The sequence below is a fragment of the Denticeps clupeoides genome, chromosome 15 (assembly GCF_900700375.1).
Source record: "Denticeps clupeoides chromosome 15, fDenClu1.1, whole genome shotgun sequence".
NCBI lineage: Eukaryota > Metazoa > Chordata > Actinopteri > Clupeiformes > Denticipitidae > Denticeps > Denticeps clupeoides.
In genome coordinates this window covers 20,072,161-20,100,041 of record NC_041721.1, presented here as the reverse complement: position 1 = coordinate 20,100,041, position 27,881 = coordinate 20,072,161, and the positions used below count along the sequence as shown (strand labels likewise).

General features: G+C 41.4%; 1 protein-coding gene across 1 annotated transcript in view; it reads right to left on the bottom strand.

Annotated features, from left to right (window-relative positions):
- Positions 1-3,796: 3,796 nt before the first annotated feature.
- atg9a (ATG9 autophagy related 9 homolog A (S. cerevisiae)) overlaps positions 3,797-27,881 on the bottom strand; it is a 30,057-nt gene continuing 5,972 nt past the window's right edge. Inside the window, exons 9-15 of the mRNA XM_028954190.1 lie at positions 20,557-20,736; positions 19,787-20,023; positions 12,851-13,083; positions 12,261-12,357; positions 6,027-6,216; positions 4,431-4,540; positions 3,797-4,071 (exon numbers count right to left, since the gene is read on the bottom strand). Coding sequence (XP_028810023.1) covers positions 4,063-4,071; positions 4,431-4,540; positions 6,027-6,216; positions 12,261-12,357; positions 12,851-13,083; positions 19,787-20,023; positions 20,557-20,736 — 1,056 coding nt within the window. The 3' untranslated portion in view covers positions 3,797-4,062. The remainder of the gene's footprint in view (positions 4,072-4,430; positions 4,541-6,026; positions 6,217-12,260; positions 12,358-12,850; positions 13,084-19,786; positions 20,024-20,556; positions 20,737-27,881) is intronic.

The window sequence follows — 27,881 nt, the reverse complement described above, 5'->3', positions numbered from 1 at the left end:
CCAATCTAACCAGGAATAAGACAGAAATGGATGCAACCACTCAATATCATCATAGTAGCGACGATTTTATGAATTTCTTTAATACTAAAATTGTCGCAAATAGAGAGAAGATTAAAAGCACAAGAAATAGCTCCGCCGAAATTTCCATGGAAAATAATCTTCTAATAGACGACCACCGATTAGAACGATTCAACCCTATTAAAGAGCATGAATTAATCAAATTAATCTCGTCATCAAATCAATCTACTTGCGCATTGGATCCGATTCCAACAAGGTTCCTTAAGCAAATAGCACCCAATGTTATAAAATCTATCTTCAAAATTGTACCACGTACCAAGTTCGTTCAAGGTAGCAGTCATTAGACCCCTGATTAAAAAGCCCGATCTTGATCGCAGTCAGCTTTCAAATTATAGACCGATATCCAACCTTCCGTTCATATCAAAAATCTTAGAAAAAGTTGTAGCCCAACAGCTGAGCGCATACCTAGACTAACAACATCCATGAAGTATATCAATCAGGATTTAGACCTCATCATAGCACTGAGACAGCGCTGGTTAAAGTGGTTAATGACCTGCTGTTGGCCTCTGATCAGGGACTCATCTCGCTGCTTGTCCTGCTTGATCTGAGTGCAGCGTTTGACACTATTGATCACGCTATTCTCCTTGCCAGGTTAGAGAATGTTATCGGGATTAAGGGAACAGCCCTTGAATGGTTCAGATCATATTTGACCAACCGATATCAGTTTGTGGACATCAATGGTGTTTCGTCTTCACATAGTAAAGTAGAGTTTGGTGTTCCACAAGGTTCTGTCCTAGGTCCGTTACTTTTTTCTCTATACATGTTACCTTTAGGCGACGTCATCCGCAAACATGGTATTAGCTTTCATTGCTACGCTGACGACACACAACTATATCTGTCAGCATTGCCAGATCAGAGGCAGCAGCTGAACAAAATTGTCTGAAGGACATTAGACAGTGGATGCTCACCAACTTTCTCCTGTTAAACCCTGACAAGACAGAAGCGCTTGTACTTGGGCCTCAAGCAGCCAGGCATAAACTGGCTGACTACACAATAACCCTGGATAGCCTTTCTATCTCACCGAGTATTGAAGTGAAGGATCTAGGTGTCATTATTGATGCAGGTCTCTCATTCAGTTCGCACGTAGATAATGTCACTAGAATAGCATTCTTTCACCTTAGAAATATTGCGAAAATAAGAAATATCATTTCAATGCATGATGCAGAAAAGTTGGTCCATGCATTTATTACATCAAGGTTAGATTACTGCAATGCATTATTGTCTGGATGCTCTAGTAGGTGCATGAGTAAACTCCAGCTAGTACAGAATGCTGCAGCCAGAGTTCTAACCAGAACCAGGAAATTTGACCACATCACCCCAGTCTTAAAATCACTGCACTGGTTACCCATCAAATTTAGGATTGACTACAAAATCCTACTTTTAACCTATAAAGCTCTAAATGGTCTCGCCCCACAGTACCTGAGTGAACTTTTGGTTCTTTACGAACCGCCACGCCCCCTTCGATCAATGGGTGCGGGGTCACTACTGGTACCAAAGGTGCAGAAGGTCACAGCTGGGAGCAGATCCTTCTCCTATAGAGCTCCGCAGTTGTGGAACAGCTTGCCTGTCAGTGTCCGGGACTCAGACACAGTCTCAGTGTTTAAATCCAAACTGAAAACACATCTGTTTTCTCTGGCTTTTTGCTAAAGTCCTAGACCCTCATTTCACTTGATTTTGACGCAGTGTCAATTATAAAGTACAGTTTATCACAGAGTCCCCCTGTTAGACACAGACAAAGTTAAATTCACCAGTTAGGCTGTCCTAGTTAGGGTACCGGGCCACTGTAGTACCAATATACCACTATAACCACATATTTCAGAATCGGTCGTACAGTGCATCCGTCTGCCGCTGCTTCTGTTTGTTTTTCTCCGAGACACGGAATCAAGCGCCCAGACTACTGGCAGACCCAGTAGTCAGACCAGCAAATAAATCCTGGTTCCTGACAACTGCTTTACAAGGACAAAACATGACAGAAACCAGAGGGTCACCACAGCCACCACCACCGTTACAACTACAGCTTCAGGGATCTTCAAATGGACCAGTAACATCATTATGGACACGTAATCTAGACCATGACACTGAATACATCCTGGACTTCTCCAATCCTACAACTGTAGGACTTATTATTATATCATCCCCAACCCTGCACTGACACCATTTGCAGGCTCACTCTACCCTGGAAGGGGGTCCCTCTCTGTATCACTCCTTCCCAAGGTTTCTTCCTTTCTTTTTTTTCCTCTCTCCTAGAGTTTTTTTTGTGTGCAGAAGGGTCAAGTGTGGGGGGTGTCAACTGTAGGGCCTGTCAAATCCCATTGAGACATACTGTATGTGATTTTGGGCTATATAAGAAATAAATGTTGTTGTTGTTGATGTTGTATAGAGTTTCTTGTGTTGATATAAGGTCACTGCACCTTAAAGATTCAACCAGCTCTTTATTAAGATAATTTATTAGTAATAGTGCAAATAGTGCAAAATGATTTATTCTCAAATTGTTTAGCATTTTGTTCAAATTAATCATGGGCCTTTCTCAGAGTGGTCAAGCAGATGGAATTATTAATAATTTATTGAAATTTATTGAAACAATTCACAAATTAATTAATAAATCACACATTTGGGCTCAACTTTCCCTACAATAGACTCCCCATTAATTGCCTTCCCATGCCGCAGGTATAAACAATTCCTGAGCGAAACCACTTTAAAGGCATAGGCAGCATAATTTAAAATTTTCAAATTGTCCCTGCTTGTGCTATTTGTTCCAATAACAAATAGCCCAGTTTGTCTTGTGTCGCAAACATGCATTGTCACTATGTAACTTTGTCTAATTTTTCAAATGTTACATGTAGCACCAGGTTCCGGAGAAACTTTATTTTTCGTTTCACTATGTACAGTCTAACTTGTATATAGCTGAAATTAAATGACATTGTAAAAATTAAATTGCATAAAATCTTTGATCTCAATGTGTTAGATCAATAATCAGAATTATTTGCAAGAAAGCAAGCATTTAAAATTTACTCATGTATAAAAATTTGTTTATTGATTAATTTATATCTGTACAAAGTAATTAATATACAAGACAACTACAAAACAGCCTTTAAAAAAAATCACAAATGTAGAACTTTACATTTACAAGAAAGCTTACAAAGCTTTTTGCGTGCAGACAATATTTGTAAATGACTACGTTAAAAAGTAAGACTTATTCACTTGAAGCTAAACACCATTGTTAGCAAACTGACTTGAAAATTATAATTAAAAACATTACCCACATTATATTAAAACATTACCCACATAACTCAAACATGCAAACTCAAGTACTGTCCTTTGATTTGGTTTGTCTTGAGTAGCACATATCTATGTATTTGTGTATTGTGTACAAAAAAGAATACATTTTAAGTGTGATTTCTTTAAACATATACAAACATCAGTAAATGCATGCATTCAAAGTAGTGTCTACTTCAGTGCAATACTGGGCTGTAACCTCAAATTCCCTTCAACAAACGGCATATGGCTGTTATGCTGCCCACATGTATCATGGACAATGGTATGTATTTACAGAATATTTCTACACATTCCATGTTGAATTTGTAATCCATATATTTTTTTAAATCATTTCATTTTATAAATATGAAACATGTATGTACATAATTTACATTTGCAGATTAATATCCTACAATGTGGAGACTATAACATGCATCAAAGCATTTCATTAGCACCTTTAAGCTTTCAAGTTTGTTAGAAACATTTCGAAGGCCTGACATGACCACTTGTGAGATCTGAATGTTTTTTTTTCTTTTTTTTTTTATTCTGTGCTCATAGCAGTGAAGCCCTGTTGATGCATAATCATGAATGGTGCTGTGAACATCTGATGACTTGACAATTTCTTCATCTTTTGTCAGGTGTGTATTTATAAAGCCTTCCTAAAGATAATCAAATGTTCTTGTTGAAGAGCCAATCAATGGGATTCCGCACTCACTTCAACTTCTTTTACTATGTTACCTACAGAATGAAGAAAAGATCAAATTGGTAAAAAATTAAAAGACTAGGGGTGTTGAATTTAATCATATAATCGATGCATCACGATGCAGATGTGGACTATTTTGCATCAATGCAGTGCAGAAGATAATCGATTTTATCATAATGACGTTTATTGGGGATTTTTTGGCGGCGGTATAAAAATTCTTGTTAAAAAGTAGTGCCAGTAGTGACTGTGGTGGCCTGATCAGAGTACAGGGCCACTACGAGTGGGAGGGATTTTCGATGACTGAAACCCCCATTAATTAATAACCATGTTGTAACGATAAGGAGGAAAAGCCTTATGGTTTCCATTCAATACAGCTTTTATGGGAGTGTGTTACCTTATGAATTTGTGGTGGCAACTCATCATCAGACCCCTGCACTTCCTCCACCCAGTCTCCCATGGGAAAATGAGCAGACCTCTGACCCCTCACAATGCTGGTCAGTGGTTCTATTCAAAGTAAAAAAAACAACAGTTTAAAAATGTGTTAGATCATTGAAATGGCACCCAAAATTGTTCTCTTCAAATAAAGATATATTTTGATTGTAAAGTTATTCATATTCTCAGGCATTGGTCATAATAAAAAAAAACAGAGAATGATGAGAAAATAGAAAGGGAAATAGAAATATAAAGTAATGAAATATAATTTAACACTGCTGTACAATCTAAAGACGTGAAAGTTATTTGGTCACGTGACACAGCACAGCACCCACTGAAATGTGGTCTCTGCCTTTAACCCATCCCCTGAGGGAACAATGGGCAGCTTTGAAAGGCCCACAGGGAGCAGTGTGTGGGGACAGTACTTTTGACCAGGAGCACCTCAGTGGGGTGGCAGTTTAGCATTTCAAACCGCAACTTTCTGATAACTTTCTAATGAAGCCACCACTGCCTCATTCCCAAGTAGCATCTAGCATTTCAGACCAGTTACTGTGCATAAAAAGAAATAGAAAATGCTTATTCAATTTTGTGGTGTTGAAGGATAATCTTAAAAATTGTATATCCTCCCTTCACCCAGTCCGGTAAAGGTATCTGCATGTGTTACGTCCTTTAGGCCGTAGAATGGCTTGGGGTGCTCTGTGTTGTGTGTGTTCTCTGCTGGGGAGGAGGAAGTGAGAGGAGAGAGTTTGGAGTTTTGGATTGTGTTAGAGTTACAGATAGGCCTTTGTTGTGTGTTAGTGATTAGTGTGGTTAGTTGTGGCTTTGTTGTGTATTTGTATTGTCTCTCCTTTCATGGTGTGTTGTGCTCCTGTGAATTGTTGTGTAGTTGTTATATAGCACTTTTGATTTGGTTTGTTGTTCACCGCTCACTGTAAATAAAAGCACAATGGGCAGTGTATTCCCACTGCACACATTCCCCTCGTTTGTTGTCATGTTTCCCATAGACAGGGATGTGACAGCATGAGAATTAAGTAGGTATAGCGGGGAACAGAAGAACAAAAACGCTTGACTTGACATTGTGTTTTAACAAATGAATGAATAGGTATCTGGGCCTACACACAGACAAACTAAAGGCAAATCAATGTATGTACAGCACAGGAAACAGCAAAGATGCAAAAATGCAGTCATTCTGTCACTTTTGTGTGGCAGGAGGGGAAAAAAAAAATCAAACACTTAACACAAAAAAATAAATGTGGCACAAGAGCTCATACACTGGCATCAGACATTCTCACAAGAAATATCAATGTATGACAAACATTGATATTGGGACACAGCAAAGATATACTTATAAAAAATTACAACAGAGGAAAACAGTAAAGACAATCAGGGAATCACAAGTCAAACATAAACAGGACCGAAGTGCCAGGATAGGTCTGGGATCGTGATAAATTGCCATGCATTCAAAGAGAACAATTACACATTTACTTTATAAATTAGTGTTCTCATAGAAATGGGGCAGGAATTGCTGATTAGGCATTTACAACAGATTTCTCTGTACCTGTGGTTGCAGCATAGCAATGATTATTTGAGGCCCCCTGCTGATGTGGTGTGGCAATGCAGGGGAAGGTGCTGGAATGTGGGAGACTATGTGAAGCCTCAGCATCATTAACACCCTCACTGCTGTCATCGCTGTCCTGTCGGTGCCATGTGTGACGGGACAAATCACCTCTAGAATGCTGCTGATGAAGCTGTGGGCATAAAACCACATATCATAATTGAGAACCTGATTGTCCATCCTAATGTTACAGTTCTCTCAGACCACTTCTTACATTTAATGTATGCTTGAAAAAGTTGCCAACCCTAATAGGTATATACACCATAGACACTAGATGTCTCATTCAGCCTCTCAGCATGCGTCGACCCGCCGCCATAGAATCATGCTTCTCTGACTGTACAAGAGAAAAGTGCTGCGTAGGACCGTAATAATGAGCGAACAAAGAATCAATGCATAAAATTTCATAAGATGTTATTTTATCATCTTTTATGTTATGACATTTTGCGTTCTACAATTAATGTTATTCATGTTACAGACCAGACCAGACCAGACCAACCCCCATCCCATAAGACAGGCAAAGATTCTGTTCTGACACCTGAATATATTGCATAGTGAGTTCATTGTCTATAGTTCTTGGCAACTCTATACAAAATGCCTCTGTTTATGGACCTGCCCTGTATATTTGGAATATTTTTCCCAAAATAAGCAAGTAAATGGATGTTCATCTTTCATATTAAATATAAAAAAATATGTTCATAGTGCTCTGCCTTCATCATGGTCATCTCTTAAGACAGAAAATGTTAACAAGCTGTTTTTTTATCATCAAAAAAGCCTTGTTCACATACTGTTTGTTTAAAATACAAAGTGCAATAAAAATGTTTTTCTTAAAATAAAGTAGGATTGTAATTAATTATCGTGATTGCAATATTGATAAAAAATAATCTGGATTATCATTTTGGCCATAATCGTGCTGCCTTGTGTTTTTCAAATTTCAACATCTTCAGTCATCCTTGTGGCCACCTGATTTCCCAGATTCTGCAGAAGGCCTCCTGGTTAAAGGGGTGTATAAGTACAGACAAAACAAGTAACAGACTACATGAATGCATTACTTTAACACACTGGATATGGTCGCTCCAGTAAAAACAAAATGCATTAATGGTACAACCACACCCGATAACTCAAACAGGACTCATCAAAAAGCTCTTTCCTCTGCTAGAGCCGCTCATCTGACATCTTTGGTAGAAAAAAACAAGAACAATACTCGATTCTTATTTGACCCTCATTGCTAGAATAATAAGAGCTAATGATAGTTCCATATAGCCAACATCTGCAATAAGCAGAAGCACTTTTATAGATCAAATTGACAATAAGACGAATCTGATGAGAAATAACATCTTAGGTAAGTTACTGAATGAGCTAATACCAATGTTAGGTGAACCACTCCTGGGCTTAATCAATTCATCTATTGGTCTTAGCTGTGTTCCTTTTTATAACAGCTGTTATAAAACCGCTTCTTAAGAAGCCTACTCTTAATCCTGGGTCTTTATCAAATTACAGACCTATTTCTAACCTTTCATTCGTGTCCAATATCCTAGAAAAGGTGGTAGCACAACTTTTGACCACAAAATAAAATTTTGCTGACAAACTGAGTTCATACCAAGCTTTGGTGATTTTGACGCATGGAAAAATAATTTCGTGCTGCTTCACAACCCGTTTGCCGTTGACATGGGAACTGCTCAGATTCAGCTGCAGTTTAAAGATTGTGTTTGGTATGTCAACTAAACACTGCATTATTCAAATTCAAAATTTTTATTTGTCACATTTATTGCAAATATTGCAATTATACAATGAACCAATTTGCAAATATTGCAAACATAACCAAATATTACATGTTTTTAACATTTAAATATGTGTAACAGGTAGGGTAACGGTGTGCAAAGGAGTAAATTGAAAGTAAAAAGTAAAATATTTGTGCAAGAGTAAAAAAATTGGGGCAAGTATTCTAGGGGGATTGAGTCCAGAAGTGATTGACAGTGAAAGTGCTGGAGTGTATTAGTGTTCTGTCCTTTGTAGGGTTGTGATTGTTGAGAGCTCATATAGCCTGCGGGAACAGTCCATTGTTGGGGTGGCTGAGGTCCTTCACTATCTTCCAGCACCGCTTGCAGTAGATTGAATTAAGGTCAGTGAGCTTTGTACAGATGATGCGTTCTGCTGATTGAACCACCCTCTGTAGGGCTCGCCTGCCCTGCATGGTGCTGTTCCCGAACCACGTTGAGATGTTTCCCGTCAGGATGCTCTCTATGGTGCAGGAGTAGAAGTTCCTAAGGACCTTGGACAGCAGTCTAAAGTCTCTCAGTTGTCTGAGGTGGTAGAGACGCTGCCGGGCCTTTTTCACCATGGTGTTGATGTGACAGGACCATGACAGGTCCTGTGTGATGGGTGGTAGTAGCCTAGTGGGTAACACACTCGCCTATGAACCAGAAGACCCGGGTTCAAATCCCACTTACTACCATTGTGTCCCCATTGTGACACTTAACCCTAAGTTGCTCCAGGGAGACTGTCCCTGTAAATACTGATTGTAAGTCACTCTGGATAAGGGCGTCTGATAAATGCCATAAATGTAAATGTAATGTGAACACCGAGGTATCAGAAGCTGTCCACTCTCTCCACTGGGCTCCTGTTGATGACAGGGGTCTGGTACACCTGCTTGTTAATAGTCCACTATTAACTCCTTTGTCTTGCTGACGTTCAGGTGGAGATAGTTCCTCTGGCACCAATTCTACAAACTTCCAACCTCCTCCAGGTAGGCTGTCTCATCGTTGTCAGAGATCAGGCCCACCGTGACAGTGTCATCTGCAAACTTAATGATGGTGGTGGACTTTGTAGTGGCTGCACAGTCATAGGTGTACAGAGAGTTCAGCAAAAACACAGCCCTGGGGGGGCTCCAGTGCTGATAGTGCTGATAGTGAGACATGTCCACCCATCTTTAATGCCTGTGGTCTCCCAGTTAGGAAGTTGGAGATCCACTGACACAGAGATGAGCTGATTCCCAGATGGTGAGTGTGGAAGGGATTATCATGTTAAACTCTGAACTGTAGTCGATGAAAAGCATTTTAACATAATTTCCCTTCCAAGTGTCCAGGTGGGTGAGTGCTGTATGGAAGGAGATGTGAGATGGCGTCATCTGCAGATGGGTCAAGTGTGTCCGGTAGTGAAGAAATGGAAAAGTCTCTGACCCAGCCATTCAAAATACTTCATCTCTACTGAGGTGATGGCTACAGGGCGGTAGTCATTGAAAGTGAAAGTGAAGTGATTGTCACACGTGATACACAGCAGCACAGCACACGGTGCACACAGTGAAATTTGTCCTCTGCATTTAACCCATCACCCTGAGTGAGCAGTGGGCAGCCATGACAGGCGCCCGGGGAGCAGTGTGTGGGGACGGTGCTTTGCTCAGTGGCACCTCAGTGGTACCTTGGCAGATCGGGATTTGAACCAGCAACCTTCTGATTACGGGGCCGCTTCCTTAACCACAAGGCCACCACTGCCTACCACAGGGAGGCAGGATGGGGTTTCTTTGGGACTCCCGAGGATGATAAAAAGGATGACATTTGATGGACAATAGTTCCAGGTTGGGTGTGCAGGAGCGTGCAAGAGGAACAACGCTCGCACTGTTGCACCAGCTGTTGTTTACCATCAAGCACACGCCGGCTTCCCATGACTTCCCAGAGTCCCGTGTCCTGTCCATGCGGAGAACCAAGAAGAACTCTGCCGGCTCGATGGCATGGTCCAACACCACTGGGTTCAGCCTGCTTCTCAGTGAAGCAGAGGAGGTTGCAGTCCCGGATGTCTCTCTGGAACTTTACCCTGGCCCTGAGGTCATCGAGCTTGTTCTCCAGTGACTGGACGCTGGCGAGCAGGATGCTAGGCAGAGGTGTGCGGTGTGCACTGGCTCTCAGCCTGTTCCTGATGCTGGCTCATTTTCCCCGGGGCATCTTGTCCTTTGTTCTTCCTCAGGATGTCACTCGGCCAGCTGGGATCCGGAGTAGTTATAATCTTCAAATTTTGAGTGCATTGTATACTAATAGAAAAAAGGGTGTCTCTATAATGTGTTCAATGGTGGTGTGTTTGCCGTGGAAGGGTTGTTAAAAATAAGCTTAAAAGACGAAAACAAAGTGAACAAGGTCAGAGCAGTCACGGCGGCAGCCGACCTCACCAGCGCCATCTTATTTGTGTGTTGATCAGTTATTCATGTCACCAGAGGATACTCGTGGGTCTTTATGCAGTGATATAAGTTTGACATCCCTGCCATAGACTATAACATTCTTCTACATCAGTTTGAGTTAGAATATAGAATTGGAATTCAGTTGGAATATAGATTTGAGTGTGCTGATTTTTCAACTGTTCCTTGTACATCTGTAAAAAATGTAGGTGTGACTTTTAATGCTGATTTTTCATTTGATTGTCAAATTCAAAACATTTGACAAAAAGAGTTCATGCATTCATAACATCTAGACTGGATTACACTAATTCTCTTTTTTTCTGGTTGAATAAACTTCAGTGATATATATACTTCAACTCATCCAAAACTCAGCCAGGGTCCTTACACAAACTAGAATATATGATCACATTATGCCTGTTCTGTCTCCTTTGCATTGGCTTCTAATTATGTTCTGTATTGACTTTGATTCTGCTGATGACCAATGAAGCTTTGAATTGTCTTGCTCCAGTTTATCAAAAAATTTTAGAAAAAGTAGTAGCCCAGCAGCTGAGCGCGTACCTAGACAGCAACAATATTCATGAAGTATACTGATCGGGATTTAGACCTCATCATAGCACGGAGGCAGTGCTGGTTAATGACCTGCTTTTGGCCTATGATCAGGGCCACATCACGCTGCTTGTCCTGCTTGACCTGAGCGTTTGACATGATTTATCATGCTACTCTCCTTGACAGGTTAGAGAATGCTGTTGAGATTAATGGAATAGCCCTTGTATAGTTCAGATCCTATCTGACTGATCGGTATATATTGAATCAAGCGCACAGACTCCAGTGACTAGACCAGCAGATAAATCCTGGTTCCATGCAACTGCTAAACGAGGACTTAGCATGAAACGAACCAGAGGGTCACTACAGCTACCACCGCCGTAACAACTAAAGCTTCAGGGATTTTGAAATGGACCAGTAGCATCATAATGGACATGTAATGTACACCATGACACTGGACTACACTTTGGACTTCTCCGCCTCTACAAATGTAGCCAGTTTTCTCTTATTAGAAAAGAGAAAAGATGCTACTTCATAATACACAAGTGGACTGCAACAATCTTTTTATGCCATCATTTCCTGAATATATTTTATTTAACATGTAATCCAGTGCTGACCAGAGGAGGACTGGTTCTTCTCAAGGTTTCTTCTTATTAGAGGGACTTTTTCCTTGCCACTGTTGTCTCTGGCTTGCTCACCTGTTAGGCACTTTGTAAAAAAAGCACCATATTGTAACGATCCGGTCCGAAATGGGGTTACTCATTGTTATGTGAAATGTTCCCTAATCGTTTTCACCTGTGTTAATTGTATAAAGCTGCCCTGTTCGTTTCTGTTCGCCGTGAGGTCTTTGACGTTATGTTCCGTGTTCACCCATGTCAACCTCTCGGATGTCTCCCCTGTCCTGTGATTCACTATTAAACCCCTATTTTGTGATGTCAGGTGATAGCGTCCTTCATTTCTCGTCACTCTTCGTGCTGCTCTCCGTTCACCTGCCTCGTCATGCCCGCATGGACGTGACACATATACAGTAAATAAAGACTTGATTGACCTTCACAAATATGTAGTGGTAGGAAAAGCACAGAAGACAGAAATTCAAGAAAAATTGAACAATAGCTTATTTAAACAAAAACACACTGCACACCACCACAATCTGATTGCCATGTTTCTCAACTAGTGAATAGACTATCTAAAACACATTGCACACTGTGTCTGAACAAAGGAATTATTAAAAATAACCAACCCTTATTATTATTATTTAACCCAGTCACTGGGGATGCAGATGACAGTGTTTTTTTATGGGAAGGGTTGCATCACAAAAGGAATCCAGTGTTAAGACTTATGCCAAATAAATTTTTTAATACACAGTATACATAAATTGGTCACTGTTGTATGCACTTTAATAACTTAATCTAATTTTTTTAAAGCCCAGATATTTTGACTTTCATTTCTTGCACTGTATCTGTATGCATTACCTCATGGATGTAGAGGGCCTGGATGCTCATCTCAGTTGAGGCATACTCTGATAGGGCCATACTGGTCAGCTGACCTTCCCATGCCCTGCTGCCAGAGCTGCAGGTATGAAGATAATAAAAATGTTAAAAATGGGGGGAAAGGTCAAATTTTTCTTAGGTATTATGATATGAAAGTGAAAATTAGTGAAGTGATTTTCATTGTGAAACACAGCACACAATGAATTGTGGCCTCAGCTTTTAACCCCTCACCCTTGGTGAGCAGTGGCAGCCATGAAAAGTGCCTGGGGAGCAGTATATAAGGACAGTACTTTGCTCAGTGGCACCTTGGCTGTTAAGGTCTTGAACCGGGAACCTTCTGATTACAGGTCTGTTTCCTTACCCGCTAGGCCAACCACTGTCCCATAAAATCTTACAACCCTTCCCTGACCAGGAATTGAACCCGGGCAGCGGAGGTGAAGACATCCATTGTATGAACCTTAAGAAATAAGTATGGACACAGGCATGGACTGGCCAATATACATTTAGCCATCTATTACTGACATGAGCTACACTGAGAACATATACTGGACAACATATACCCATAGACTCACCCAGATCCTACCAGCCCCCGTCCCACGGTCCCAGTGAGGTGGTCATATCGGAGTCCATGACTAGCTGGGTAGCTGCTGTGAAGGTGACGGCTGGTGCTTATTGGAGAGCACATAGTTGATCCCCCATCAACCACAGCCACAGATTTGTGATTGGCCAGTAACTGGTCATTGTCCACATATTGGGAGGAAAGAGCAGGAGGGCCCTGCAGCAGGTTGGCAATTAGGCTGTGGGGCTGAAAGACAAATGACAGGCAAAAAAGATGACTCAAAATAATAAATAACTGATAACCAGGCACCTTTCTGGTTTGTGGATTTGAGACTGTGACCCTCCAGTAAGCACAAACATAACTTGACAAATAAGTTGACCAATCACAAATGGAATGAATAAAAAAAACTGTATTTGATATGTCCAACTTTGATATGTCCAACAAAACAATCATAGTAAGTGGGGTTTGAACAACATTCCTTAAAAAATCTATTGCTCACAAGTTACTTTGATGCTCTTAAACATTCCTCCAGTAATGGAACTCCAAATATTTAAAATTCACTGTTAGGGGAACAGAGATGGTCCCACATTCCATTAACATCCCTCCAAAGATTATGCCACACCAGAAAACAAGGTGAAAATAAACACTGTATTTAAACTCATCTGATGTTACCTGGGCATACAGAGACAGGGCACAATAGAAATAAAGAATAAATAGTTTCTAATATTCTAATTTATTAACAAACGAGAAAGGGAGAGGACAATAGAGAAAGCCAGGAACCAGAGAGGCAGTTTGGCCATGGAGAAATGGGGAAAGAGAAAGGTCTAGAAGCTGTACATGTGACGTATTGACGTCCACAAGTTCAAATCATCCACGAGGACATAACTGCTGCACATATTGTCAGGTCGAGTAAGCAATGTAGGGCAGTACTGATATTATTCTTTATGACTCCTAAAACTGTGAAAGTGAAGTGATTGTGAAACACTGAAACACAGCGCTCTGCATTTAACCCATAACCTTAATGAGCAGTGGGCAGCCATGAAAGGCACCCGTGGAGCAGTGGAGCACCACAGTTCAATTCCGAAACACCAAACTTCCGAAACAACGCAACTGGGTTATCATTTCCATGTACAGATTCTCACTGTCGTGTCTCGTTCAGTGTTCATGACAGAACAAATCTATTAATCAATTAAGTAAGAAACTTAGTAAGTAAGACAACCTCTGGGGATGGCCTTTTTGTCCACACCTTGTTATAAGAACATTGCTTTTAATATTGGAATGTATGGTTTCCGTGGCAAACCATACATTCCAACTCAATTTACCCTAAATAACCATGAATAAATAAAAGACTATTGTATTATATAAAAATGAAATTTTAATATACAGCTCATTATTGTAAAACATTGATTCTGCTATATAAATGTACTTACAGTATTATTGTGAAATTATTTCAGCAGTTTATATTCCAAATGTCCTTTTTTCAGAATCAGCCCTTAATTCAAAATAGCATTTTTCCTAATTTCCTAATTATGTGACTTTTCAGAAGAATTACTTAATCTGTCAACCGGTGCCAGTGGGTTGGACCTGCATGCCTTTTGGCTGATCCTCAACGGTGGTTTTTCATATGGGTGACATGTTTGGGGCATGACGGACATTGTCTGATTTTTTTTTTGCGCACACGCCCATAGTACATTTACATTTACATTTACAGCATTTATCAGACACCCTTATCCAGAGCGACTTACAATCAGTAGTTACAGGGACAGTCTCCCTGGAGCAACTCAGGGTTAAGTGTCTTGCTCAGGGACACAATGGCAGTAAGTGGGATTCGAACCCGGGTCTTCTGGTTCATAGGCGAGTGTGTTACCCACTAGGCTACTACCACCCTAGTACCCTGACATCATGCTAGCACATTTTGAAGTTGAAGTTATATGTCATTTCAGCTATATACATGTTACAGTACATAGGTCACATCATCCAATCACATGGCTTCTCCTATCACTCTTATGCTGATGACACCCAGCTCTATCTGTCATTCCCACCAGAAGATGCTACTATAGCAACAAAAATTTCGGCCTGCCTCTCAGACATATCGGCATGGATGTCTGAGCGACACCTCCAACTCAACCTATCCAAAACCGAGATTCTGATCTTTCCGGGCAACAATTCTCCTCAGCAAAACCTTTCAATTCAAATTGGATCGCTATTGTTAACACCCACGGCATCTGCAAAAAGCCTTGGGGTTTGGATAGATAACAAACTGAGTTTGAACCATCATGTTGCTGCGATCTCCAGATCCTGCAGGTTCACTCTCTACAACATTCGCAAGATTCGGCCTTTTCTCTCACAACAGGCTACGCAGCTCCTCGTCCAGGCAATGGTCATCTCCAAACTCGACTACTGTAACTCTCTCCTGGCTGGAGCCTCTGCAGTCACCATAAAACCACTCCAGATGGTCCAAAATATGGCAGCCCGTCTCATCTTCAATCAGCCAAAATACACCCATGTTACACCTCTTCTTACCTCCCTCCACTGGCTCCCGGTAGCTGCTCGCATTGAGTTCAAATCCTTGATGCTTGCCTACAGGGCTGTAAATGGAACTGCGCCCTCCTACATCAACACACTACTACCTAGATACACTCCTACACGCTCTCTCAGATCGGCAAACGAAAGGAGACTAAAAATTCCTTCTTCACGGGGTCTCCGATTCCAATCATGTCTGTTCTCCGTTGTTGTCCCTGGCTGGTGGAACAACCTGCCCTCCTCCACACGACTAGCCGAGACTATCACCACTTTTAAGAAGAAGGTGAAAACCCTCTTATTCCAAAAATATTACAGACAAATTTAACACATACACATGCATACACATTTAACAAACAAATACAAAATGTATAAATACATTATAATTTTTCTTAGTCTAGCACCCAACACTCTCCGAGCATGTTCTTCAATGACAAGTCTAAGCCTTATCAGGGCTCTTAGTTTGTATACTTGATATTCTATAGAAATCGAACGAGAATTGCTGGTGTCTTCCCATTGTAAGTCGCTTTGGATAAAAGCGTCTGCCAAATAAAGTAAAGTAAAGTAAAGTAAAAGTGAAATGAAATAATGTTTCTCCAAAACCTTGTGCTACATGTAACATTTGAACGATTAGACAAAGTTACATACTGACAATGTGCACGTGTGTGACACAGACAAACTGGGATACATAAAGTCCAAACAGGGGCATTGCATAACATTTATAAAAAAAACATGTAGACAACAATGAGACAGTGCTAAACAGGTGAAATGAATAATAAAAAAATGTGCGAAGTAAAATAGTGCAAATATTGCTGTGCAAAATGGAACAGAGCATTAGTAGAGGTAGTGTTTGTGAGGGTGTCAGTCCAGAGGGGTGAGTCCCTGTGTGTTCAGGTGTCTGATGGCTTCTGGGAGTCTGGCAGTGAGGGCCCGAATTCTTTGGTACCTTTTCCCAGATGGTAGGAGGGTGAAGAGTGCATGTGAAGGATGTGTAGAGTCCTTCAGAATGCTGATGGCTATCCGGATGTGTGTGGTCAATGTTCATTATGAGAGTTCAGGAAGAGAGACTCTGATGATCTTCTCAGCTGTCCTCACTATCTGCTGTAGTGTCTTGTGGTCTGAAGCGGTGCAGTTCCCAAACCAGACAGTGATGCAGATGGTCAGAATGTTCTCAAGTGTCCCTCTATAGAAAGTGGTGAGGATGGGTGGTGGGAGATGGGCTTTCCTCAGCCTCCGCTCTAGGTAGAGACGCTGCTGGGCTTTCTTGGCTGTTGAGCTGGTGTTGAGGTTCTAGGAGAGGTTCTCCTCTAAATGTACACCAAGGAACTTTGTGTCATTGTCGATGTTCAGTGGAGAGTGGTCCTGCCATTGTCTTCTGAAGGCAACAATTATCTCCTTCGTTTTGACCACGTTCAGAAATAGATTGTTGACCTTATACCAGTCAGTCAGTTGTTGCAGTCAGTTGTTGCACATAATCAAGCGAACTTGATGCTATGGTTGGAGCTGTGCATTTCTGCACAGTCGTGGGTCACCAAGGTCAACAGCATTGGGCTGAGCACACAGCCCTGAGGAGCTCCAGTGCTCAGTGTGGTAGTGCTGGAGATACTGTTCCTGATCCGGAGGTCTCTTAGTCAGGAAGTCCAAGATCCAGAGGGAGATGTTCAGGCTCAGCAGGCTCAGCTTCTCGACCAGGTGCTGAGAAAGGATGCTGTTGAATGCTGAACTGAAGTCTATGAACAGCAATCATTCCTATGTGTCCTTATTGTCCATGTGGGTAAGGTTCAGATGCAGGGTGGTGTCGACGGCGTCGTCCATGGAGCGGTTCGGATGAATTGCAGAGGGGTACGGGGTGGAGGGCAGCAGGGTCTTCATATGTTTCTTGACCAGCCTCTTGAAGCACTTAATCATGATGGGTGTAAGTGCAACAGTCATTGAGACACAACACAGACAACTTCTTCGGCACAGGCATGATGGTGGTGGCCTTGAGACACATTGAAACAAGGGCATTGCTCAGTGAGATGTTGAAGATGTCTGTGAAAACATCTGCCAGCTGGGCTAAGCATTCTCTGATCACTCTTCTAGGGATGTTGTCGGGTCACTGTCACATGTAGAGGTTTTAATTTGTGACTGCCTGGATGCCCTGCCACATGCGCCTCATGTCACCGCTGTCCTGGAAGTTGCTGTGAATTTTCTGCATGTGTGCACGCTTTGCTGCTGTAATGGCTGAAGACAGTTTGGCCCTTGCTGACCTTAGGGCCATCTTGTCACCATTTCTGAAGCCGGAGTGTCGAGCTTTCAGAAGCTCAAGTACCTCTGCAGTCATCCACAGCTTCTGGTTTGGTCTTGTTGTGATTGACTTGGAAACTTTGACATCATCAGTGCATTTGCTGATGTACCTGTTCACTGATGTCATGTACTCCAAGTTCATGGATACATTCTATGTAAACCTTTTAGCGCTCACCTCCCTTAAGACCAGTACAAGAGGAGAAGAAGACCCTAACCCTAACCTGGACATTAAGGAGCTGTTAACAACGAGAACAATAGAGCCAAAAAAGTGATTTCAATAGCCACAGATGGAGCCCCTGCTTTGATAGGGAGTAAGAAAGGAGCTGTAGAGAGATTGAAAGAGGACAATCCTGAGCTCATATTTTACAGTTGCATCATTTATCAATCTGTCCTTTGTGTCTCCCTATCAGATGAGCATGCTGAGGTGTTGAATACAATGATTGAAATTATGAATTTAAAAAAATTATCAAGGACGTCCTCTGCCTACCAGCATTGCATGCTTAGGGAATTCCTCAGAGAAGTTGATGCCAATGCTTATGATCTGTTGCTGCACAATAATGTGAGATGGCTCAGCAAAGGCAGGGTGTTAGCACACTTTGGTCCATTAGGAGGGAACTAGCATATTTTTTTGCAGAACTGAGAAGTCAGATTAGAAATCAGTTTAGAAAATGAAACAGGTGGACAATGTGTTTTTTTTGGCTGATTTGTGACCTGATGACATCTGTCCGCTCCTTTCAGAGACTTGAGTTGTTCAAGGAAGACTTGCAGAGAGACTTCCCAACAGTGCAGGAATAGGTTCAGGGATGACAAGATGTTGTTTCTTTTGTTGACTTTGTTGATAAACTGATTGTAAACTTCAGCAGCCATTTTGACAGCTTCAACTTTGGACAGCAATTCACCATGTTATTCCAGAATCCATTTCTCATCACTGATGTCAGAGGGTTCTCAAAGGTAGTCATTCAGCACTTTGAATGAGCAAATACTGGCCCTCTCCAGATGGAATTGGTCAATCTCCAAGGAGATGTGGCCCTGAAAGTGCAGTTTGTAAGAACTGACCCTTCCACTTTCTGGCTTCAAATGGTTCCTGAGACAACTTTGCCTAGTCTGAGCAAAGTAGCCTTTTACATCTTGACCATGTTTGTCTCCACACACCACTGCCAGGCAGCTTTCTCCACAATGAACATAATTAATAAAAAATATCACTCCAGATGAGCACCTCCACATGCTGTATGCTTTAAAATCCTGGCAGGACAAGCTAGAGCTCAATTCTCTTACTGAACTAAAAAGTGAGTTGAATATAAGAGGGGTAGAAAGTGAGCCTCAAACAGTTCAACTGTTAAAATGTGTCTGTTTTATCCTCTATAAAATGTGACACAAGAGTGGAAATTCCTCCCCCCCTCTTTTTTTTGAAGTTCAGTACTTGCACAATTTTCACATTTGAGTTATGTTCTTTTACTTTGCACCCTTTAAGACATAACAAATTAAGGTAATTTGAAACCTAGTTGTCTGGTTGCCTTATTGACATTGCTGAAGAAGTGAAGGGGTGCATTTAAAATGCTGATAAGCAACGGGCCTTAGACGGTTCCTTCAGGATCAACATGCCATTTTGATTGAATGGAGAGATAATGCCCTGCCTCATAATCACTGATTTGAAGACAATGTCCTCTCTGAAACTTAACAAAAATATCCCTCTTTGGTTAAGAGGGATATTGTTATTATCATTGATTTTTACAATTATTTATCATTATTTCTTTTCTTCTTTTAAGTGCTTTTCTTGTTCATGGGAATTTATTACATGAAGGTGTATGGTAAGTGCTTGTTCTGTCGTTTACCAGAAAATAAAAAATAAATATATTTTTAAAAATCCAATTGATACATATTGTATGTCATTTCTGCCTAAATATAACATTAAATAAATGTTGTTAAATTGCTTCTGGTTAAACACTCTATTGCAACAACAGTAGGACATTGCTACAAAAACTTGCCTGAATCCTTGAGGAAAATTTATGGAAAAAAAAAAAAAAACAATGGTTCCAGAAAAAAATGCAACATATACTCAAAAGAACTACCTGGTACAGTCTGGTCATTGACTACTTCAGTAGGTAAACATGGTATCACCTCCCCTGGAGAAACACCCACTTACCTCTTCAGACTGTAGTGAGTGTATGGAGGTGTAGGTATGGCTGTCCACTGGAGCTTCCTGCAGCCCCCCGATGGCTTCTCTGTGCACCTTGTCCTTCAACTGGCTGATAAAATGGGTGCTCTCACGTGGGGGCTGCCAGAGTGGGTTTGTGATGGCAAAGTGCATCAGGGATAGCTCTGTCTTTCCATCCTCTGCCTGTTGGTAGATGGAGGCCTCGGTCTTCCCAGCACTCATCCACTGCAGAGGAAAGAGACCTGAGTGTACTGAAAAGGATAATTCAAATAATAAATAAATAAATAAATAAATAAATAAATAAATAAAATGCTGGGTGTTACTAATGTAAATATTATTATGTTAGATTAGTGCTTTTATTAGATAAGTGCCAGCTTGTCAGTTACTACCTCTCCAGGCATGTTTTTAAGCTTAAATAACCAATTTTTAAAAGGTTTTCAGAAGGACAAACCAAATCACTTTTACTGCCACAGAACAGTGGGTCCAGTGAGTGCAGGTGCAACAAGATGATTATGGCAAATGTATTACATCTACATTTGTGCCATTTATCTACACATCTCCTGTGACTTTCTCATTGTGCAGAATGTTGGTCAATCCAATTGATTCTGTCAAAAAAAACCACTGTGTCAGTGGAATTCAGGTTTTATTTTCAAGAAGCATGCCTTATGGAAAAACCCAGCCCTAAACAGTATGCTCTTCATGTTTAGCATGGTCATTTAGCATACTCTTTTCTTTAATGACATTAAGGCACCTCCTACCGCAGGATGCCCATGCTGCCGAACATCCATCTGGGCAAAGGAGCAAGTATCGCCAACACCCACCACTTCCACTGTAAAATTGCGAAAGAAGTCGATGATCTCCAGAGATTTTCTCCTTAGGCAGAATATAAGGATGAGAGGCGTGATAATGGGACTGAGCAGCTCCTCCAGGATAAAAACCTGCAACAGGTAAATACACTAACTCAGACAAAAATACCTATTTTCATGCAGTCTTCACTTCAGACAAAGATCATGTAATTATAATGTAATTTATAAAGGACACCTATTATATGTACCACTAATATGTATCCACACAGACACAACCGGTCAAAAGTTTGGACGTACTTACTCTGTGGCAGTTATAGAGACTAAGATGGAGGCATTACAAAGAATCCAATTCATGAAACATGTTTGATGAATCTGTTTTTTCAGAGTCGCCTCTTTTTACTTTCATGGATGCTTTGTTCACTATTGTAATCATCAAAAGCTGCTTCATGAGATGCTCAGTAACATGCATGATAAGACAAATGTTCAACATTAACTGAACTGTTGGAAACACTCCCTGTTAATGGGGTCGAGAAAAAACAAGAATGGGATACAACACAGACAGACTGAGAGATTGAGGGCTTTTATTAAAGAAAGCAAAAGTAACAATGTAACAGGGCACTGGGACTGAATACTAAAAGAAGGACTAACGATATATAGGGTGAGTACTTCAGGAACAGCTCCTCCTTGAACAGTCACCTTGGTGGAGGTGTTTGAGAGCCCTAATGATCCTAGGAGCTATGTTGTCTGGGGCACTTGGTGCCCCTGGTAGGGTCTCCAATGACAAATTGGTCTTAGGTAAAGGGTGAGACAAAGAACGGTTCAGAAGACCTTTCATGGAAAAAACAACAAAGAGCCAGTGTACCCGGCCCAGAGGGTTACCAGGGTCCCACCCTGGAGCCAGGCCTGGGGTTGGGGCCTGTGAGCGAGCGCCTGGTGGCTGGGCTTTCGTAGTTGTTTAATCTGATCTGCGACCATATGTTTTGGACACTCAGGTTAAGAGAGGATCACCTGGTAGTGAGTTGGATCAGATGGCAGGTGAAGATGCCACGTAGACCTGGCAGACCCAAACGTATAGTGAGGCAGAAGAACCTGTCAAGATGGTCTTCGATTCCCACCTCTGGTAGAGCTTTGACCACTTCCCAAGAGCAGTGGGGGACATTTGAGTCTGGTCGATAGTTGAATCTCAGACTGAGGTGGAGCAATGTGATTTTTGTCTTGACCGTGGAACTGTGAACCAGCTCTTTACCCTTGCTGGGGTAATGGAGGGGGTATGGGAGTTTGGAGAAGGTTTATGACCATGTCCCCAGGGGCACCCTATAGGGAGCGCTCCAGGAGTATGGAGTGGATGGGCCATTCAGTCCCTGTACTAGAGGAGAGTGAGTTTGGTCTGCATAGCCGGCAGTAAGTCGGACCTCTACCCTTTGTCACCATTTCTGTTCATATTTGGACAGAATTTCCAGGTGCAGCTGTGGTGTGGAGGGTGTCGAGTTTGGTGGCAGGAGAATCTGGTCCTCCTAGCTTCATCAGGCTCTGACCTTCAGCTCTTGCTAGGTAGGTTCGCAGCAGAGTGTGAGGCGGCTGGGATGAGGATCAGCACCTCCCAATCTGAGACCATGGTTTTCGACTGGAAAAGGGTGGCTTGCCAACTACGGGTCAGGAGAGAGATCCTGCCTCAAGTGGAGGAGTTTAAGTATCTCAGGGTCTTGTTCACAAGTGATGGAAGAAGAGAGCAGGAGATCGACAGGCGGATTGAGGCAGCGTCTTCAGTGATGCTAAACCAATCTGTCGTGGTGAAGAGGGATTTCGCGGCCAAAATGAGTTTCCTCCGTAAGGTGGCCGGGCGCAGCCTTAGAGATACGGTGAGGAGCTTGGACATTCGGGAGGAACTCAGAGTAGAACCGCTGCTCCTCCACATCGAGAGGAGCCAATTGAGGTGGTTCGAGCATGTCCTGCTGGCAGAAGGCCCCTGGGTCGACCCAGGACACACTGGAGAAATTATATCTCCAGTCTGGTCTGGGAACGCCTTGGGGTCCTGCCGGAGGAGCTGGTGGAGGTGACTGGGAAGAGGGCCGTCTGGGATTCCCTACTTGGGATGCTGCCCCCATGACCTGGACCCGGATAAGTGGAGGAAGACGACGATGACGACTTCGGGAACAGGGTGAATAGACAACTAGGAGTGGGGAAGGCAGACACATTCACACAGAGATGATTGGGTTAACAGGGAAGGAAAGAGACAAAATGGGGAGAGCACAGGCAGACAAGGACTAGAATCACGCAGACTGATTCTAGTAGTAGGTGACTCAGAACTTTATGCTCTTTAGTGAAATGGCAACAGAGACAAAACAGGGTTAATGTCACAAGACAAGACAACGAACAGACACATTCCTATTAATGGGTAGTGAACAGGTGCGCTAAATGAGGAGGGGGTATGTCTTGAATCAGTAGGACACAGTCACCGATGTGACAAGTGCTGCCATTACAGAAAAAAATCTTGATTCCTATTTTTTTTTTGTGAAGTGATTGTCATTCTGAAACACAGTGCACACAATGGAATGTCATCTGCTTTTAACCCATCACCTTGGTGAGCAGTAGGCAGCCATGAAAGGCATGCGAGGCCACCACTGCCCCATAACAGTACATGATATAAAAATGCAAAACCCAAAAATTTCACCAAAAACTACAGTGCTGATGAGTTCATGTTTTGTCAAAATTCTGTAGAATTTGACACACACAAAAAAAATACACATGTACAAGACATATGCATGTACATTGTGTGCACAATTATTATGCACGTTATTTTGACCTTATCATAATTTACATACATATACTCACACTCAAAGCTGTATTAACTTGTATGATTATTGGATTTAAACATATTAGGTGATGTGCATTTATGTAGGGAGGGTGTGACCTAAACAGATCAACACTCTATATCAAGGTGTGCTTAAATATTAGGCAGCTTATTTTCCACAGGCAAATTAGACATAAAAAAGAGATTTAATTGACTCAGAAATATCAGTGATGATCAGTGCTCAAAGACATGGCTGAAAGGAAGGCTGAAACCAGACCACCACTGAACAAGACACACAAGGTGAAATGTAAAGTCTGGGGCAAGAAATAGCTCAATTCTTTTTCCATTTTACACACTAATAGTTACCTAATAATTGTGCGCACATATGTATTCCCCTCAGAATGTTTACACTCACATTTCCTTTGAGAAAAAAAATCTGGTTTCAGCCATTTTTAAATTTTGACTGACAACACTTAATTTGCTTGATATTAACATTAATCCTCAAAATACTCACTTGCATAATAATTATGCACATAGTGTATATACAGTACTTTACAAAAGTTAAGCAGTTGTGAAAATGCTATAAGATAAGAATGCTTATGAAAGTGTTAATAGCCTTTTCCATTAGTTACAAAATGCAAAAAGAAATTAAATCAAATCAATATTACATCATTTCTTCTAGGTATACTTGCAAACCTTTTTAATGTATGATTTATTTGTGAAATTTTCAAAACAGAAAAAAAAAATAGAATAAAGCATTGGATTTAGTGAACACACTATGTGAACACAGGCCTGAGGGGATGTATGTAAAAATCCATATATATATATATTTAATCCATTTTTATGGCAAGCCAAACAGGAATAATATATATATTGACCGGGAACTGAATATATGGAATGAAAGTCTGAATATATGGAATGAAAGTCTAAATATATGGAATGAAAGTCCTGAATATATAGAATGAAGGTCTGAATATATGGAATGAAAGTCTGAATATATGGAATGAAATCTGACGTCATGCAGTAACACCGCTAATAACACTGGGTTAGTTGTCTAACATATTTCTGCTGATTTAACATATTTCTGGCCCACAGTACACGAATATGGCATCAGTTTTTGTAGATCAGGTCAGGTTTTTCAGCTAAGTTGATTTTATAATAGTGTGATTTTCTGTCTTGAAAATTTTTAATTTACCACAAAATTAACTTAATATATGCAAATTGTATGTTCAATCATCACTGTTCAAAACTTGGGGCTTAAATTTCCTTTTCCTTGAAGTTCTGGAATGTCCAGCGGCAGGTATGTCTCTAGTCAGATTCCAACAGTAGTCCGCCATCATTACTGCATCCCACCGACCTTGGTACCTGTTCTCCATCTCCTTCATCTCCTGATGGAAACGCTCGCCCTGTTCATCACTCATAGATCCAAGATTTTCCGGAAACCGATCCATATGTGAGTATAAGTAATGCATAAGTGATGCTCATGTTGCATCCGTGGTTCCTGAAAGCAGTCAACATATTCGTGATAAGTTCTGCGTAGTTAGGGGCCTTATTGTTGCCCAGAACGTTTTTCACAACCATAACAAAAGCCTTCCACACTTCCAGCTCCACTTCGTTCATTGACTTTTCGAACTGAGGATCTGTGATGAGCTGACGGATTTGAGGACCATCAAAGATGCCAGCCTTTAACTTCTCAATGGTCAATCCTGGAAAAGCCTGGCACAAGTAAATAAAGCAGCCACCAGCTTTGTCCAATGCTTTGGTGAACTGCCAAGTTTGATGTGCAGTGGTGGGAAGAGTATCTTATCTCTGTCCACCAGAGGGTTGTTGATGACATTCTCTGCTCTGCAAAGCACCAATTCCTTCCGTTCAGGCCAGTCCTTCTGTATGTAATGATGAGTTCTGCCCTACTGTCCCACATGCAAAGGAAGCATGGGTACTTGGTAAACCCCGACTGCTGTCCCAACAAAAAGTTCACCAAATTTAAGTCAACACAAATTTACCAGTGATGCTGATCATAGCAAATTTTCTTTAAAACATACTTCACTGCTTCATACTTCTCCTTCAGTGTAGTAGAGTGTGCGAGGTGTACAGAGGCATAGAGGTTGCCATTGTGCAGCAAAACACATTTCAGTGATCGCTTGCTGCTGTCAATGAACAGTCTCCAATCTGTGGGTTCGTATTGTGGCACTCCAAGCTTTGTAGAAGTTGTGCAATATCTGAACAGTACACCAAATCCTTCTCTTGAGAGAAATAACATAGGTAGTCTTGATGTCTGTTGCGGCAGAATGTGATGCGAACGCTGTCTGAGAGTAAGTTTTTGTCCTTTAATCTGGATGCTAATAGTTCGGCAGATTTTGACAAGCTGAGATCACGAACTAGATCATTAAGCTCCATTTGAGAGCTTTCATCAACCACATATTCTTCCTCATTTTCTTCAACACTGGAAGAGTCTTGGTCGCTAATTACAGGAAGTTCTCCAAAGACAGGCATTGGGATTTCATTGCAATGAGCTACAGGACGATGTGCTGATTCAAGATCAGGATATGTCAGGTTGTTCCGTTTTTTTCTGTTTATCCAAGACACATCAATAGCGCAAAAGTAGCAATCAGTGTCATGGTTTCTCGGCTCCCTCCAGACCATGGGTATTCCAAACTTCAGACAACTCTTATGACCCTTGGTCCACTGACGCAGATACTCAGTGCAGTTTTTGCATACCATGTGTGGTGCCCAAGCTTTGTCTTGGTCACCTAGTGCCATACTGAAATAAGCAAGGTATGCACGCTTTACGAAACTTGTGATTGGTTTCCTGTTATGAACAAGAGTGTATTCGCCACAAATGTAACAGAAGACATCAGGCTTATTTCTGCAAGATCTTCTTAATGATGCCATCTCATTAACTTTGAAACTCTAAATAACAATATTTGTAATATGCAGCAACAAAATTTTAAGTATAGGCCTATAAATGAGAAACACACACGTACGCACACAATGTAGTTTACGTAATGCTTTGCATGGCCTCAGTTTATCTAATTTCGACAGTAGATCAAAAAGTTGACCTGGTAGCACAAAACCAATGTGATTTTTGGATTTAGCGCATTAAAATGATCCTAGATCAGCTATAAAAAGTTAGACCTTTTTCACTGTTGACCAGTGTAATTCTACCAACATTCAGCATAGGACCACTGATGATGAGATTTTTCAATATTTCCATATCAGGCGAGCTTCCCACCGCCATTCCTACATAAAACCTCCATCTTTTAATACGGAAACGGAGGTAAGTAAACGGAGGAATTACAGGGAAAAATAACTTTAACATTTTAAATCCGATATACCAACGCTGCCCGATTCCAGCGCGCCATGCGATGTTTAGATTCAGGCTGCACAAAGTTTTTTCTATTCTATTTTACACTCGTCGCTGCCCGATCGAGTATCTCCGGTGCCGTTTTAATGCCGTGTAAAATCTGTACCTGCGGAATTCCACCAACTACACCGGGTTCATCATAAACTCAACTCACTATATAGCACAATCAGCGACAGGGACAATTTTATACAGGCGGTTTAGCGTGTGTTTAGCGTGTGTTTAATTTAAGACACAAAGGTTCTGCTAACTTTAAAAAGTGCAGATTACATTCATGTATAAAATAGAATAGAATAAAATTTGTGTGCGCAGCCTGAATTTAAACGTTGCATGGCACGCTGGGATCAGGCAGCGCTGGTATGTCGGATTTAAAATGCTGAAGTTAGTTTGCCCTGTAATTCCTCCCGGTTTACTTACCTCCGACCGTGAATGGCGGTGGGAAGCTCGCCTGATGTGGAAGGCCTGTTTCAGTCAGTGCGGATGCTTGATGAATAAGCAGCTACTGACGTCAGATTTCATTCCATATATTCAGACTTCATTCCATATATTCGGGTTTCATTCCCTGTGATTATATATATTATTTATTTCCTGTTTGGCTTGCCATACATTTTATATATATGCTCATTATATATATGGTGGGTCATTATATATATGCTCATTATATATATGGTAGCCTAGTGGGTAACACACACGCCTATGAACCAGAAGACCCAGGTTCAAATCCCAGCCATGACAGGCACCCAGGGAGCAGTGTGTGGGGACCGTGCTTTGCTCAGTGGCACCTCAGTGGCACCTTGGCAGATCGGGATTCGAACCGGTAACCTTCTGATTACCGCTAGGCCACCACTGCCACCACGCTTCCTTAACCTCTAGGCCACCACTGCCCCACTGCCGTAAACAGAAGCGAACTAATCTCTGCAGTAGTGGTGGTAGTACATGATGAACACTGGACAGTCCAGTTTGATCTGATACAAAATTATCAAAAAATGCATTTATGGGAACCATGAGCGCAGTCCTTTGCACACGTTTTTTTAATCCAAAATATAATCTGTATATAATCCAATACAATCTCAGACTTTGTGCAAGTATACCTGCATGAAATTATGCTTTGATGGTTGAAGGTAA